The 15,580-nt window shown below is 61.4% G+C and overlaps 2 protein-coding genes across 9 annotated transcripts in view; one reads left to right on the top strand and one right to left on the bottom strand.

The window, feature by feature from the left end:
- The window catches only part of SEPTIN9 (septin 9), a 162,002-nt gene that overhangs the window by 98,877 nt on the left and 47,545 nt on the right, over positions 1 to 15,580 (top strand). The window contains exon 1 of one of the 8 annotated variants that reach the window (XM_070559885.1): positions 4,394 to 4,570. The exons of the other annotated variants lie outside the window; for them this stretch is intronic. The gene's annotated coding sequence lies outside the window, so the exon portion shown is untranslated. Of the gene's footprint in view, positions 1 to 4,393; positions 4,571 to 15,580 lie in introns of those variants that run through there. 8 annotated transcript variants of the gene reach the window in all.
- Positions 8,470 to 11,296, bottom strand: LOC139073782 (collagen alpha-3(IX) chain-like). Its single transcript, XM_070559566.1, has 3 exons — positions 11,242 to 11,296; positions 9,374 to 10,581; positions 8,470 to 9,070 (listed from the first exon to the last, which is right to left on the bottom strand). Exons 1-2 carry the CDS (start codon positions 11,294 to 11,296, stop codon positions 9,461 to 9,463), a joined length of 1,176 nt encoding a protein of 391 aa, XP_070415667.1. The 3' UTR covers positions 8,470 to 9,070; positions 9,374 to 9,460.

Here is a 15,580-nt window from a genome sequence, read left to right as displayed (position 1 = left end):
CGTGTTTGTGCCCCTGTGCTCAGGAGGCTTCAGAGATGTGGCCCCAGGCCGGGCCATCGGGGACTTCGGGCCAGGCTGGCTCTGGTCACTGCCCGCTGACCCGGTCTCGGCAGCCCCCGAGGTCTCGGCTCTGCGGTGAGTGATCCTTGCCGGTGGCCCGCCCCTGCAGGGCACCGCCACACGTTCCTGCTGCTGAGAAGCTTCCAGGGGGCCAGCTGACACATTTGGCCTCGATTATTTGTTTTTGAACAGGAATGAAAGGAGAGAGTGAGTAAGAAGGGGAAGGTCAGGGAGAGGAGAGGAAAGATCTGGAAAGTCCAAACATGTGCTTTCGAAGCAGGTGCCAGCGATGAGCTAATCTGGAGGGCGGCCGCGGGCCCTGGGCCTGCCAGCGGCAGGAGGGGATGTTCTCTAAGGCAATTGCTTGACACGCTGGGAGCGAGGGCTGGGAGCCTGCCCTTGGCTCGCTTCCGGCTGCTCTGAGAGCCAAGCAGATTTGTTTCCATTTTAGGGACACCGCGGGGAGGCTGTCAGTCCCTTCCTAGCCTTTATTAATATTTCATTAGTCATAGTGACCGATTACTGCAGCCTTAGAGGCTCCAAGTGCTGGGCTCGAAGCAGCTTCGTGTGTTGGATGGGTTTTATCTGCACGACAACCTCGGAAACAGTTACTGGTATTGTTGTAGACAAGAAGGGACTGAGGCACAGAGAGGTTGAGTAACTTGCCCTAGGCCACACAGCTAGAAATTGCCAACCCTGCGAACATGGGGCTGTTTGACTTCAGAGCTCCAGCTGGTTTGTAACTAGGTGCGTGGTTTCTGTGCCACTGTGATGCCCTCTGGTTGGCCGGCTCGGCTGAAGCTCCTTCCATGTATGGGCAGCCCCAGGGCAGCGTCCCCATGGCTGAAATGGGGTCAGGAGAGGCAGAGGCCGCGGCCGGAGTCACACTCTGGGTGGGCAGCCACTCCAGGGACTTGCCCGCCTTCCCCCTCTGGATCTCTGGAGCCCACAGGTGTGGGTCCAGGGCTCTGGGCCACAGGCAGGAGAGGGCCCCCCAGCAACAGACCCTGGGAGTCCAGCCTGCGAAGCCTGGAGGCTTCCGGAGGCCGCTGGCCCGGCTTCCTGTGCAGCTGGGTTCTCCTGCACACGCAGTCCCCAGTCGGCACAACCTCCCACAGCTGGGTCCATCTTCCCAGGCCGGGTCACGTGGTGCAGGTCAGCCCTGCTCTGGGAGGGTGGGGGGGCAGGGCGCCAGGAACAGCCCCGGGGGAGGGTCACGCTGCTCGGGAACACTCTCCAGGACTGGAGCCAGAGCTCGCTGGGGGCCCGGCTCCCGCTTGCATCGGGGCGGGCTGGACGTCCACATATGGTCATTCCGCCTCCCCCAGCTCTGCACAGGCTCTGCTGGTCACCCACCTGTCACCCGCCCGTTCACCCACTATCCATCCAGCAGACATTTCCATGTGTGCCTGGGGCTGTGCGTGGAGCAGAGCCAATGTGTAGCTTGGAGCCAAAAGTCGCAGGGTTAGCCCACTGCCCGAGACTGGCCCTGTGGTCCTGGACAGACGGGGGCCTCCCTCCGCGGGTCCTAATCTGTAGAAGGAGGAGGTGTGACGAGAGGGTCTCGTGGGTTCTCTGTGATGTGCTGGGGGGTGTTCCCCTCTCTGAGAAGTTAGGGTCGGTTCACACAGAACCCTGAATCAGGATGAGCAGAGGGACTGGGTGGTGGAGCATTCTGGGAGGGGGCTCCGCAGTCAGACTCGCAGGCCCAGCCCCCTGAGCTCTCCTGGGCGCCACCCAGCCCTCCCAGCCCCCACAGCCCAGCACTGCCCAGCACAGCCCAGCACAGCCCAGCACTGCCCAGCACAGCCCAGCACTGCCCAGCACAGCCCAGCACTGCCCCCACAGCCCAGCGCTGCCCCCACAGCCCAGCACAGCCCAGCACTGCCCAGCACAGCCCAGCACTGCCCAGCACAGCCCAACAGCCCAACACTGCCCAGCACTGCCCAGCACTGCCCCCACAGCCCAGCACTGCCCCCACAGCCCAACAGCCCAGCACAGCCCAGCACAGCCCAACAGCCCAGCACTGCCCAGCACTGCCCAGCACAGCCCAGCACTGTCCCCACAGCCCAACAGCCCAGCACAGCCCAGCACTGCCCAGCACAGCCCAGCACTGCCCCCACAGCCCAGCACTGCCCCCACAGCCCAACAGCCCAGCACAGCCCAGCACAGCCCAGCACAGCCCAACAGCCCAGCACAGCCCAGCACTGCCCAGCACTGCCCAGCACTGCCCAGCACAGCCCAGCACTGCCCCCACAGCCCAACAGCCCAGCACAGCCCAGCACTGCCCAGCACAGCCCAACAGCCCAGCACAGCCCAGCACAGCCCAACAGCCCAGCACAGCCCAGCACTGCCCAGCACTGCCCAGCACTGCCCAGCACAGCCCAGCACTGCCCCCACAGCCCAACAGCCCAGCACAGCCCAGCACTGCCCAGCACAGCCCAACAGCCCAGCACAGCCCAGCACAGCCCAGCACCACGGGCCGTTTCCTCCCCAGTCTGCACCCCAGGCCTTCTGCTTGGGAAACGGCACCCTGCCCACCCACCGAGTTGTCTGCGCCTACGAAATTTGGGAACCCATCACCAGACGCAGCTGCCTCCAAAGCAGACCCCGACTCTGAGCGCCTCCATCCCCCACTGCAGCCCCTGCCTGGGCAGTTGCCCCCTCCAGGACTGGTCCCGCCCCAAGCTGCCCCTGCGGTACCCCACAAGGCCCCCATGCCTTCCCAGGAGTGCCCACACGTGCACTGTGTGTGCAGGGCGCCCCCTGGAGGTGTGCGGTGGCTGCACATAGGGAGTCCAGTGCCTGAGTGAGTTTCTGTACGGAGAATCAATTCAAGTCACCCCCAGCTTAAACCTCCCTCAGGGGTGCCCCTGTACGTGGGACCTCCACCCCCTGCCCGCTGGTGTCCAGCCCCCAGCCTGGCTTCTCCTGGGACACAGAGGCTCGTCCCCACCAAAGGCCTTCACCGTGCCTGTTCTCCCGGGGCTCTGTCCCTGGATCTTTTCCTGGCCGCCTCACTTGGGTCCCTGCTTACATGCACCACCTTAGAGAGGCCTCCCCTGTCACCCCAGCTAAAGCAGCTCTCCCATGCCTGGGGGTGGCTTTCTGCGAGGCACAGACAGGTGCCGAGGGTCTTATCACTCACCCGTTCTCATGGAGGGCAAGCTCCACGAGGGTGGGGGAAATGGGCTGTGTTCCCAGGGCCTGGCATGTCGGAACTGCTCAGTTAATGCCTGTTGAGCACTGAGCACTAGAGACGCACAGAAAGGGAGGCTCTGTCCAGCTGGAACAGTCAGGGAAGGCTTCCTGGAGGAAGTGGCGTCTGCTGGGCCTTGAAAAGTGGGAGGTTTGTCTGGTGCCAAATTAGAATAGAGGACAAAGGGGCATTGTCATAACCCAGCAGACAGCCATGAGCAGTGAAGACACTGCTGCTAAGTGGATTGCTGGTGGCTGGTGCCAAGTGGGAGTCAGAGAAATACTTATATGCTGGAGTCCCTAGGGAAGCTGAGCTCCTGGCCTGAGCAAAGGCTGGAGGTGGGAACAACAGCTGTGGGTGCAGCCTAGTGTGCGGTGGGCCTGTCTGGCTGGGCCGCTGGAGCCAGGTCCGATGATGGCAATCCTAAAACTACCAGCCAGCCGAGGTGCCCCAGGAATGGTGAGTGGAGGTGAGTAGGGGCCAGTCCAGCCCGGGGGGACAGATGGAACGGAAGGGAGGGGGCAGCACGCCTCGAAGCCTGCCCAGCTCGAGGGCCGCTGAGTCAGGGTGGAGCCATGGGAACAGACAGGGCAGGGTATGTTCCAGAAGCCCTCGGAGGAAGAAATGGCTGGGCTGGGGTTCCTGTCCATTGCAGGGGGTGCCCCACCTCACCTGCCCCAGCCCAGCCTGGCCCGGCCCCAGCTCTTGGCCAAGCTCAGCGAGTGTGTTGCACATGCAGGCTCCAGCCCCTTGGTCGTGGCTGCCTGAAGCACTGTGTTGAGAAGGATTCTGAGGTCAGGAGGAAGAACTTCTGCTCTCAATTGGCAGTGTCTGCTGTCCCCACTTGGTGCCTGCCCCCATCTGCCCCAGTTCTGGTGGGAAACCCACTGGAACCTAGGGGTTCCCCGGGGGGGACACGAGGAGACCAGCTAGGCAGGGCGGCTGGCAGCCGGGGCCTCGTCGTCCCAGGCCCTGCCTCTGTTGCTGTCGGGAGCTCTGCTCATCGTGTCAGAGCAGTCCTGATCAGCCGGGCTTTGCTTCATAGCCCCCCAGCTTGTTCGCCTTTTTGGTTTGATCCATTTATCGTCATTGCTGTCATCCCTACTCCACAGCTGCCACGTATCCAGCCTTTTCAGCGCACCAGCCTCTGGGCTCAGTGCTCTCCATCTCCGGTAGCCCTCACAGCAACCCAGGAGGCGCAGAGAGGCTGTCGTTGGCCCACGGTCACACAGCAGATACCAGGATTCAAGGCAGACCTCTGACCTCAGGCCTTTTGCAGGGCCCCGGGTGGGAAACTGGCAAGGAAGCAAGGTATGAGGACTGGCCGTGCCTTGGGGTGCAGGCAGGGTGGCCCAGCCGACACTGCGATTGGTGCAGGCTGGACCATTGACAGAGCGCTGACTGTCGCACGCGGGATCTCATTTGGGGAGACAGGCACGGCAGGCGAGAGTGTGCGCTCCAAGCTGCATGAGCCCACTTGCAAACTGGGTGACCTTGGGTGCCTTCTGGAACCTTTTAGTTTCCTTGTCCAGTAGGAGGGGGAACTGACAGTCCCTACCCATGAAGGCGGCGCGGGGGGGTGGTGAGGAGGGGGCAGCATGCGTGAGGTTCAGGGCCAGCTGGCCTGTGTCATGGGTTCGGCAGATGTGAGCTATGCCCCCTCAGTGACCTTCTGAAGTAGGCCTGTGTTGCTGTGTCCTCAACTTGAAGGTACAGTCCAGAGAGGTTAGGTACTGACCCTGGTCACACAGCAAGAGCCTGGCTACAGATAGCAGTGCTGGAAGGGAGAAAGCTGGGAGCTCCCAGCGCACGGTGGGAGGGCTGTGGGGTCAGGGGGAGGGAGCGCTTCCTGGCTTTTGGGGTTCTGTCCTTCATATTTCATAAGTACCTCCTTTGTGTTGGAGCTTCGTGGGCTCCAGGAAGACAGAGGAGGGAGATTGGAGCCGGAGCTGGGTTCAAATTCTGTGCTGCCACTTACTCTCCTGGGCGGGATATTTATGAATTTGTCTCACCATTTGCAAATTGGGGACCCATGTGGGGATCTAATGGGATAATGCAGGAAATAGACCCAATACAGCCCTGGGCATACAGTCAGTGTATAATATAGGGCAGCCCTGGGCATACAGTCAGTGTATAATATAGGGCAGCCCTGGGCATACAGTCAGTGTATAATATAGGGCAGCCCTGGGCATGCAGTCAGTGTATAATATAGGGCAGCCCTGGGCATACAGTCAGTGTATAATATAGGGCAGCCCTGGGCATGCAGTCAGTGTATAATATAGGGCAGCCCTGGGCATACAGTCAGTGTATAATATAGGGCAGCCCTGGGCATACAGTCAGTGTATAATATAGGGCAGCCCTGGGCATACAGTCAGTGTATAATATAGGGCAGCCCTGGGCATACAGTCAGTGTATAATATAGGGCAGCGCTGGGCATGCAGTCAGTGTATAATATAGGGCAGCGCTGGGCATACAGTCAGTGTATAATATAGGGCAGCCCTGGGCATACAGTCAGTGTATAATATAGGGCAGCCCTGGGCATACAGTCAGTGTATAATAAAGGGGAAGTGCTGGTGCTAATGACAGCATCAGCCACGCTTCGCGGAGGCTGCGGTCAGGTGGGGAATGGGGGTGTCTCAGCAGGCCTCCCCCTCCACATGTGGAGGAGCGCGTGGGGTGGTGGCTGTTACCTGTGTCCCCTGAGAGCCCCGGGGCGTGCGGGCGAGTCGGCGCGCGTGCAGGAGGAGAGGCTCGCTGCCCGTGCCGTCCGCCAGCTCTCCCAGGCCTCCGGCTCCGGCTGCCAGCTGGCTCCCGAGGCCCGCTGGGCGGAGCACCATGCTGGCACTGGTGCGGGTTGCGTGATGTGGAAGGGACCCACGCCTGGGCTGCAGCTTGCGCGCCAGTCCACTGGTGGAGGGGCTGGGGCTGCTGGCGTCGTGCGGGTCGGGGCAGAGAGTCAGAGGCGACATCAGAAGAAGCCACAGGCCCGTTCTCTTGCCCTCTGCCATGAGTGTCTCTTGGGTGGTACTCGGCGAGTTGGGGTGCCGGCTGCGTGGTCCTGGCCCCTGACTGCCACGCCTTGCAAAATCAAGGCGATCCAGGACTTTCTGCTCATGATCAGGCAGAAGGATGCCAAGTCTGATCAAGAAAAGTCTGATCAAGAAAAGTCTGATCAAGAAAAGTAAGGATCGGGCTGGCCCTGGGGCCGAGTGGTTAAGTTCGCGTGCTCCTCTTCCACAGCCCAGGGTTTCGCCGGTTCGGATCCTGGGCGCAGACACGGCACCGCTCATCAGGCCATGCTGAGCCGGCGTCCCACATGCCACAAATAGAAGGACCCACAACTAAAATATACAACTATGCACTGGGGGGCTTTGGGGAGAAAAAAGAAAAATAAAATCTTTAAAAAAAAAGAAAAGAAAAGTAAGGATAATGTGAAGTTTAAAGTCAATGCGGCAGATATGTTTACACCGGGGTCATCACAGACAGAAGAGAAGGCGGAGAAATGGAAGCAGTCCCTGCCCCGGGTTTGGCAGGGAAGGAGCTGAGATGAACCAGGCACGCTGATTTGAACTGTTATTAAAATTGAAAAAATTTAAAAGAAAGAAAAGAAAAGGCGACGGCATCTTGCTGTGGACAGGCTGCTCTGCGTGTCGGGCACCCAGGTGACAGGTGTCCTCAAGGAGGGGCCAGTGAGGGAAGCTGTGTTTCAGTTTTCTGTGATGAGAAAGGAGCGGCTGCCGAAGGGAAATGTTTGGGGATGGTGTCCATCCTGGAGGAGGAAGCGTTTGGGGACGCCCTGCATGGAGAAGGAGGCGGGAATAAAGGGCTCAGATGTGCTGGAGACAAGGAGCTGGCGAGAACTGGGGCTGATGATCAGGTGTCGGCAGGGTTTGGTTTGCGTATTGGCATCCTAGAGACCCTGAGAGCTGATGGCGCTCAGGTCCAGAGAGGGGAGGGACGTGCTCAGGGCCGCATAGTGGATGGGCGCAGCCTGGGGCTTCACCTCCGGACTTGTGGCTGGCCTTGGTCCTGCCGGCTGCTGGTAGAGTGAGGACCACTTCCCTGTGAGCAGAGCTTCGCCCCGTGACATAAATGCTGCTCCCCATTCTGCAGGAGGAGACAGTGACGCCCAGACGGCACGGCGCCTGCCCAGGGCTGGCCCTGGAAGGTCTGATGGACTGGTGCGGGCCTGCCCTCCCTCCATCGTGCCTTGCAGCTTGCCTCCCCCGGCGTGCCCCTCAAGCTGTGGATGTACCTTGCAGGGAGCGGGCCCATTCCGGGTTGTCCCATGTCAGCCTTGAGCGGGGGTGGGGGGGTCACTGGGACGGTGGACGAGAACTTTCCCTGCCTGTTCTTTCTCTCCTGCTTAGAACTCCTGTGACCCCCCTCCACACACAGCGTCACATCCTCTCCTGACACAGTCCCGGGCATGGGCTTGAGGGTCAGTGCTCCATATCCTCTTCCACGTGGCGACAGCAGACCGTGGGAGCTGGCTGTGGTGGGATGGGCTGTGGGCACACTGCCCAGGCAGGGCCCAGCTTTCTCACCTGGGGAGCGGGGATGCAGTCCTGGGCAGCCTCGTTGCACGGCCAGAAGTAGAAGGACAGTGATGTTTTTGGAGACAAGAGCTGGGTCGGGCAAGAGTCAGCCCTCTCTGTGCCATGTGCCCCTAGCTCCACTCCCTGCCTTGCTGGTGCCCACCACCCTCCGGAGCCTCAGCCTCATGGGGTGCCCCCCCATCTTCCTCCATGAGCTGTGGCCAGTCAGTAGGGGGCAGTGGAGGTCTCAAGTCCTTGGAAAGGACCGGGCGGAGCAGAGTTTTTACAAATCTGTCCTTGGAAAGCCTCTCCTATCACACCCCCAGCGGCTTCCCTCCCTGCTGACCTTCTTCCTGGGGTTGTCACACTGGGCCGGGTCGGGGGGCCAGGCTGGGGGGCCGGGCGGGGGGGTGGAGGACCCCCCACCAGGCTGTGGACGAAGCAGAGCTGTGTTGACACAAACTCTGGTTGAACGCACATCCTCCCTGCAGCCCAGCAGGAAGCGATCCCATGCAGGGTCCATGGAGCACCCACACGGGTCCTGTTGGTGGGTCCTAGACCCAGCTCTGGGAAGACCCAGCCCGGTGCCTGCCTGGCAGCCCCTCCATCCACTTGGCCAGGCGATGCCAGTGGGCACATGTTAAGACACTGAGAAGCTAAGAAGCTTCTGTCTTTCTGATTGAAAAACAACCTTTATTTTTCCTGATTTTAAAAATTATTTAAACACCCACTTGAGAGACGCAGTGAGAAACGAAGGCGTTCACGCCAGCAGAGGGCTGGCATCGTCACCGCCATTGTCATGGCCAGCAGTCCTCTCACTGCCTTCCGTCCTCATCCTTGTTGCCCTCCTCCTTTGTCAGGCTCTCGTTCATTTGTTCATTCAGTCGTTCACCTGTTGAGGCCTCCTCTGTGCCAGCCTGGAGCTGAGAACCAGGGGTGGAGAGAGGACGATGCTGTTTTCTGACCCTGGGTTTCCGATTAGAGTCTGAGGTTTGGGACCAGCCCGGTGGCACAGCGGTTAAGTTCGCATGTTCCACTTTGGCGGCCCGGGGTTCGCTGGTTCGGATCTTGGGTGCAGACATGGCACCGCTTGGCACGCCATGCTGTGGTAGGCGTCCCACGTATAAAGTAGAGGACGATGGGCACGGATGTTAGCTCAGGGCCAATCTTCCTCAGCAAAAAAGAGGATAGGCAGCAGATGTTAGCTCAGGGCCAGTCTTCCTCAGCAAAAAGAGGAGAATTGGTGGCAGATGTTAGCTCAGGGCTAATCTTCCTAAAAAAAAAAAGAACATGAAGTTCTTGGAGACTGGACCACCAGGCTGTCCCACTGCCCCCTCCTTATGTGGGGGGACACAGGAAGGCTAGCAGGGAAGGGAGCTAGCCCTGGAGGGAGCCAGCTGCTACCCCTTCTCACTGTGTGACCTGGGGCAAGTTGCTTAACTTCTCTGTGCTCTGTTTCCTAATTTGTTAAAGAAAAAGAACGATAGGAAGGCTCGGATGGGGCTATTGTGAGGACTAAGGGGGATGCGTGTGAAGCTTGGGGAACGGTGCCTGCACTCCGTAAGCACTTGCTCACATTAGCTTTTGTTGTATTTGCTGTTCTGAGTATGTTCTTGGATCTCAGGACACTGATGACCTAGACGGATGCTTTTTCTGGAAGCCATCAAGAGGGGACTGCCGCGGCTGCAGGAGCAGATGCTGACTTGTGAGCCACTGCCCAGAGGACAGTCAGTGTTCTCAGGGGCGAGACAGGCCCCCTGAGTCCCCTCTCTTGAGGCTTCTGTCCTCCTCGGCTCTGAGGAGGGGGCGGTGGGCCATGGGGCCGTCTGGACTGCCCTTTGCAGGAGTCGGCTTCTTCGAGTCTAGATAACGTCCTGCTCCGACGGCCAGGCCTTCTCTCCCTCACCGGCCTCTCGGCTGCTCGAACTGGATGCTGTCGGTGGAGTAAGACACCCGGCTCCCACGGCCTGAGCTCTAAGCAGAATTCGCTGTCGCCCAGGTGGGAATTCCGAGCCGGGCAGCTTGACCACCCTTCACCATCCCTGGGCGTGGCTCTGTTCTCAGCTGGTCCCCACCGACACAGAGGCTGCCCCTTCACAGACGCAGCACCTTCAGAGGCGGGAGAGCCCCTCCCTGTGAGCCCGGCTACCTGTGAGCAGGGGAGCCTTTCCAGGAGTCCCTGGTGCCCGCCGTGTGCCGTCCATCCGCTGGCAGCCTTGCCTCCAGCCCCCGGTGGCGGCTGGGGCCCAGCCTGGTGGCTCCTGCCGCGAAGCCCGAGGCACCTGGGCAGAGCCGGGAGGAGTGAACACCTGAACCCAAGTGGGTCAGCTGGAGAAGGGGGGCTGGAGGAAGGAAGCCCCCGCGGTGTCTGCCTCCGGGACCCTCCTTCAGCAGAGCAAGCAAGGACGGGGCCCCGGGCCTGCTGGTGTCTGAGCGGAGAGGGGCCGACCTTCCTGACAAGGTGGTGGCGGGTGGGTGACAGCCCGGTCTGCCGTCTCAGGCTGCCATTGCCGCGGGCCGGCGCCGGAAACCAGCAGCTGCGCCCCAGCAGGCGCTGTCCCCACGGCCTCGGCGGGCGCCGGCCCAGCGGGCTTTCTAGGGGCGGGTGGGACTGGAGTGGAGCCTGACCTCTGAGCTGTCCCAGCGCAGGCTGCAGATAAGAAGCTGCAGATAAGAAGCGCTGGGACCAATCTGAGAGGAAGCGGGAGGGGCGCCGGCCGCCGCTCTGCCCCCCGCACCCCTGCCCGCAGGCTCGGCTGCCCCCCTCCCCCGCGGCCCTCGCCCCTCATCCTGCACCCCTCATCCTCAGCTCCGCGGTTTGCGCTCCTGCCCCTCCCGCTGGCTCTCGCCGCGCTCGCCATATGGTACTAATTAAGTCCTTCCGCCGGTGCTCCGTGCACGCCGAGAGGGGTTCTTGGTGGGGCCTCCCCGGCGGGGAGGGGCGTCCTCAGCACGGGGCCCTCGTCCTTGGCCTTCCAAAGCCAGACATTTTGTGTGTGCCTGTGGGTTCGGTGCAGTGGAGACGCTGAGCTGCGGCCGCCCTGTGCGTGTGTCTTGCTTTCCCGCCGGGTCCCGGGCCGGCGGTGGCGATGGCGATGGCGGTGGCCACCGGCCTCCCCGTGCCCGCCGGGAGGGGCGGGGCCCTGCCCTCCATCCGTGCTCCTCTCTGGCCTGCCTTCTGTGGGAGGCTCCTGGAACAGGGAGCGCGGCCAGGTGGCGAGACTGGCTTCGGCCCTGGGCTCCGGGGCGGAGGGTCCTGGCACTGCATCCCCCTGGGCCACCTTTAACCCTGTGCTCCTGGCAGGGGTGCTGGGAGCATCGGGGGAGGGAGAGGGCAGGAGAGGAAAAGGGACACGGAAGGACCGTGAAGGGAGAGGGGGCCGGGCCCCGTTGGCCTTCCGGGGACCCTCCACGGGCCCTACAGCCCCGTGCAGTCCTGGGTACCCGCCAGCACCTGGAATACGGCCCCCTTGCTCCACAAGCCTCCAATCCCAGGCATCCTGGTACCCCCTCCCCTACCCTGGACTTGAGGGTTGGTTTGCACACGAAGCAAAGATTGGTTTGGAGGAGGAAGCGAAAGGCATGGGTTTGATGACAAGAAGCAAGGATGGTTCACCCTTCTCCATGAGGACGGGGGCGGTGACCTGGGCCTCTGTGGTCACCAGTTCAGGAAGGTGGGTGGTTACTGGGAACAAGGCTGGGCATCAGCTGCAGCCACCCACCAGTGCGGAGAGGAAAGGAGGGGAAGCATCCTCTGTTGCCTGGGGCCTCAGGCTGCCCGGGCTGGACGGGGGCCTCCTGATGACGGTGACAGTGACAGTGGTGTTGGTGTCTGCTTGTGGTAACTAGGGCTTCCTGTGCACCCCGCAGTCTTAGGGCTCTTTACCTGGAGTTAAGTGCCTGCTTTAATTCTCCCAAGAACCCTGTGAAGTCAATTCTGTTATTATTCTCATCTCACAGATGAGGAACCCAAGCACAGAGAGATTAAGTAACCTGCCCAAAACCATACAGCTGGTGGGTGTGGCAGGGGGAGGCTTAGAATTCAGGAAGCCTGACTCCAGAGCCCCCATTTCTAAACCTCCTCGGACCTCTGATTTAGCCCCCTCTTGTCTCTGAGGCCCAGTGAGGGGCCGTGACTTGGCCAGAGTCACACAGCCGGTTAGTGCCACAGCTGGAGCCACATCTCCAGACCCTGGTTCGGTGGCCTTTCCAGGAGTGGGTGCCTCTTGGTGTGGCACGGCCGCTCAGCAGTCTCCAGCCCATCTTCGGGCAGAAAGCAGAGTGGCGTGATGGGCCGCCCGCCCTGCACCCATCTGGAGGCAGAATGGCCATCCTTGGGGTGGGGCTGGAGGTTCCAGGGCTCGCTGGTCCATGCAGCCCAGTCTCCCCTGTGTCATTCCAGAAAGATGTTAACGTGGATGGGGCTGCTGGGGGAGACGGACCCCCTGGGCTCGTGACCAGTGTTGTTCTAATTGGCACCTCACGGATCCGTGGGGGGCTTTGCGTGTCACAGCGTCTCTCTCCTGGCTGCCCTCGTCTGAGGAGGCGGGTGCACCGTGAGCCGCGCACAGTGGCTTTCAGAACACGCTTCCTTTGAGCCCTGCCCTTGTGACCGGGGTGGCCTGGAGCCCTGGGGGTGTCCGTGCTCCCACCTGCAAAATCCGTCCACCGTTCACCCCTGGGATGGCCAGAGCTCCAGAATGTGGCCGCGGGAAAGCGTGTCCCCAGCTGAGTGCATCTCAGCCTCCACTGCACGTGTTTGTCCGCGAGTGCTCGCGGGCGCCTCTGCTGTCACGCCTGGTTCCTCGCGTGGTGGCTGTGAAGGTCACCTGGCCCGCCGCCCTTCCCCTCCGCGGGGGCCTGCAGGAAGCGCCGGGCAGGAAGGAGTTAATGGCAGCTCTTTCTCCAGCTTTCCCAGGGAAAGGGCAGGCACGGAGGCCTCCTCCGCAGAGGAAGGGGTGGGGCGCAGCGGCTCGCTCTCTGCAGGCGCCCCGAGCCCCCCGCACGGCTGAACCCAGCGTCTGCTGTGGGCCAGCTGTTCGGGGCGAACCCAGGGGTGGAGGGAGGGTTTCCACCGAGCAGAGGGTGGGACGAATGTGGGATTCAGCGCTGGAATTCGGCGAGGCTGAGCCTCACTTTCTCCCCCGGAGATGGGACGGGGCGGGGTCTTCCTGGAGGCCCGGGGCGGGAGCCAGAGCCCTTCCCATCCCCCAGCCCAGCTCCGGGGGCGCTGCTTCCCTTTGCCTGCCCCTCGCCCTCCCCTGAGACCCGCCCACTGGAGTCCCGCGGCTTTCCGCCCTACCTCTCGCGCCTGCTGGAGACAGTGGCCTGCCCCTGTGGCCCCTGCCACCTACGGCCTCCTGTTTTGCTGTGCTGGCCTCCCCATGGAGGCTGGGGCGGGTGTGGGCAGGGCCACTTCCCGGCAGCTGGCCCAGTTGTGGGAGCAACTGAAAGCCGCCATCGCCCCTGCAGGGTGGGCCGACCGTCCTGGCTTTGGGGGGACACCAGGGAGAAGGCCAGGGTGCCACCATGTGGGACACACCATAAAGAACGTCTCCAAGGGTCTCTTAGGCAGGGAGTGCAGCTTGGTTCTGGAAGCTTTGCCAGGGCTGATGAGCTTGCCTGCCCATTCTCTGTGGGTTCACAACACCATGTGCCTCCGGACAAGTCACAGAAGCCCCGGATCCTGCTCCTTCAGTTTCTAGAGGAGGAAATGAGAGGCCCAGAGAGCCAGAGTGATTTCTCCAAGGCCACACAGCCCAGCCATAGCCGGGGTACCCCTCCCTCCTACACGTCCCTGTGTGGCAGCTGCTGGAATACTGTGACTTGGGGCAACGTGGCCTCTCTGGGCTCTGGTTGTTCGGCACCAGCGGGGCCATGGTGAGGAAAGCAAGGATCCTGATGCAGCCATGGTTGAAAAGCAAGCGGCTGAGGAGAGAAGCGAGGTGTGTGGTTTGGCCTGAGTCCAGGACCAGTGGCCTGGTTTCCGGGAGCAGAACACTGACCTCTATCCCACGTCCCCCACCCCACGCCCTTGGACCTCTCTTTGGGAAGCTGAATGCCTTGGGTTCAGTGATGGTAAATTCATCTTGCTGGATGGACGCGTGGCTGCCTTACTGTGACCCATTCTCCCTTGTGGAGGAAGAGGGGCTCTCTGTGCCGGGGGAGGTCCCTCGGTGAGGTAGGAGGAGTGGCATCCAGGGACCAGGTCAGGGGTGTTGACTGTGCTGGCCTCCTGTGGTTCTGGAGAAGGGGGAAGCCACGCACAGGCCGTCTGTCACCATTGCCTGTGGCCGTGGCCTGCCCAGCACCCTTCTGGGGCGGCTAGGTGCCACATCGGGGGAGACCCGCGGAACCCCATTCCTGGGAGAATCATCTGTCAAGAGTTGAGGACAGAGTTTCTGGAGAGGAGCTTCTGTGCCCCACAGCCCCTTCTGGGTGCACTGTCCCATTTTACAGATGTGGGTAACTGGGTCCCTCCGCTCCTAAGTGGTGGAGCCGGGATGTGACCCCAAGCAGCAGCCTCCTGGGCCTGCCATCCTACCCCTCCTCTCCCTTCAGCACCTGGGTTAGTGGGGTCGGCAGAATACTGACTTCCGAAGATGTCCACGCCCTAATTCCTGGACCGGGTGAGTATGTCCTCTTAGGTGGCAAAGGGGAATAAGGTTGCAGATGGAACTGAGGCAGCTGATCAGCTGGTCTTAAAATAAGGAGATTATCCGGGATAATCTAGAGAGATTATCCCGGATAATCCACACAGGCCTAGTGTAATCACAAGGGTCCTTCAAATCGAAAGGGGGGGGTGGGAGAGTCAGCGTCAGAGGGAGGAGGTGTGAGAAGGCCCCGCTTGCCATGGCTGGCTCTGAAGATGCGGGAAGGGCCAGGAGCCGAGGAAGGTGGCGGCTTCTAGAAGCTGGGGGAGCCACAGACACGGCTTCTCCCCTGGAGCCTCCTGAAGGAGCGCAGCCCTGCCGACTCCTTGCTTTTGGCTCAGTGATTCTGGGTTGGACTTCTGGCCTCCAGAACCGTAAGGTGGCACATTTGCGTTGTGTTGAGTCACTAAGTTTGTGGTAACGTGTTACAGCAGCAACAAGAAACTAATACACTTAGGAAGTGCTGATCCTCTTCTGCAAGGGTTTGGGAAGAATTCCCTGTGTGTCCTGAGCCCTGGAAGATTCTGGGCTCCCCTAGACCCTCCCAGCCCTGGAGTCCGGAGGAAAGCTCCTCCAGCAGGGCAGGGAAGAAACCAGTCTTGGAAACGTTTCCCCTTTTTGCAAATGAAGGCAAGCATGTAGGCCGGCGCACCCGCCTCCTTTTTGTGGCTTTTGTCCTTCAGACTTAGAATTCTTTAGCTGAAAGAGACTCTAGGGTTCATCTGCTTGATTTACAAGTGAGGAACCTGAGGCCCAGGAGAGTTAATGACCGGCCCAGGGGCCTGCAGTGGGTCCAGCCAGACTTCCGGCTCCTCACCCGGGTGATGAGGAAGGTTAGTGGGAGTGGCCTGCGAGGGAGCCAAAAGGGTCGGGCAGGTGCTGCAGCAGATGCTGGAGTCCCCGGTCACTTCCCCACAGCTCCCAGGTGACCTGAGGCTGCACGGGAACCACAGGGTGCCCTGGCTTGAGGGCTGGGGCCTGAGATAAGGGGTGGGGAAGTGCCAGGTGCCTGCCTGGGCATGGGGGCCTCCTCTGCAGACCGTGCCCTCCCACCTTCTTAGCTGCCTCCGGGCTGCTGGAGACCTTGCTGGGTGGGTTTGCATCCCTGCCTGTCCCTGTCGGCACCTGTG

This window comes from Equus przewalskii, chromosome 10 (assembly GCF_037783145.1).
Source record: "Equus przewalskii isolate Varuska chromosome 10, EquPr2, whole genome shotgun sequence".
Taxonomy (NCBI): Eukaryota; Metazoa; Chordata; class Mammalia; order Perissodactyla; family Equidae; genus Equus; species Equus przewalskii.
This window is presented reverse-complemented; position numbering and strand designations above follow the sequence as displayed.

Bases quoted from the DNA above. Each gene is read 5' to 3' on its own strand.
- LOC139073782 (XM_070559566.1), bottom strand. From the start codon at position 11,296: ATGCCTGGGATTGGAGGCTTGTGGAGCAAGGGGGCCGTATTCCAGGTG. The intron at 10,582-11,241 runs GTACCCAGGACT...GTGCAGGATGAG, and splicing joins CGTATTCCAGGTGCTGGCGG to GGGCGAGGGCCGCGGGGGAG.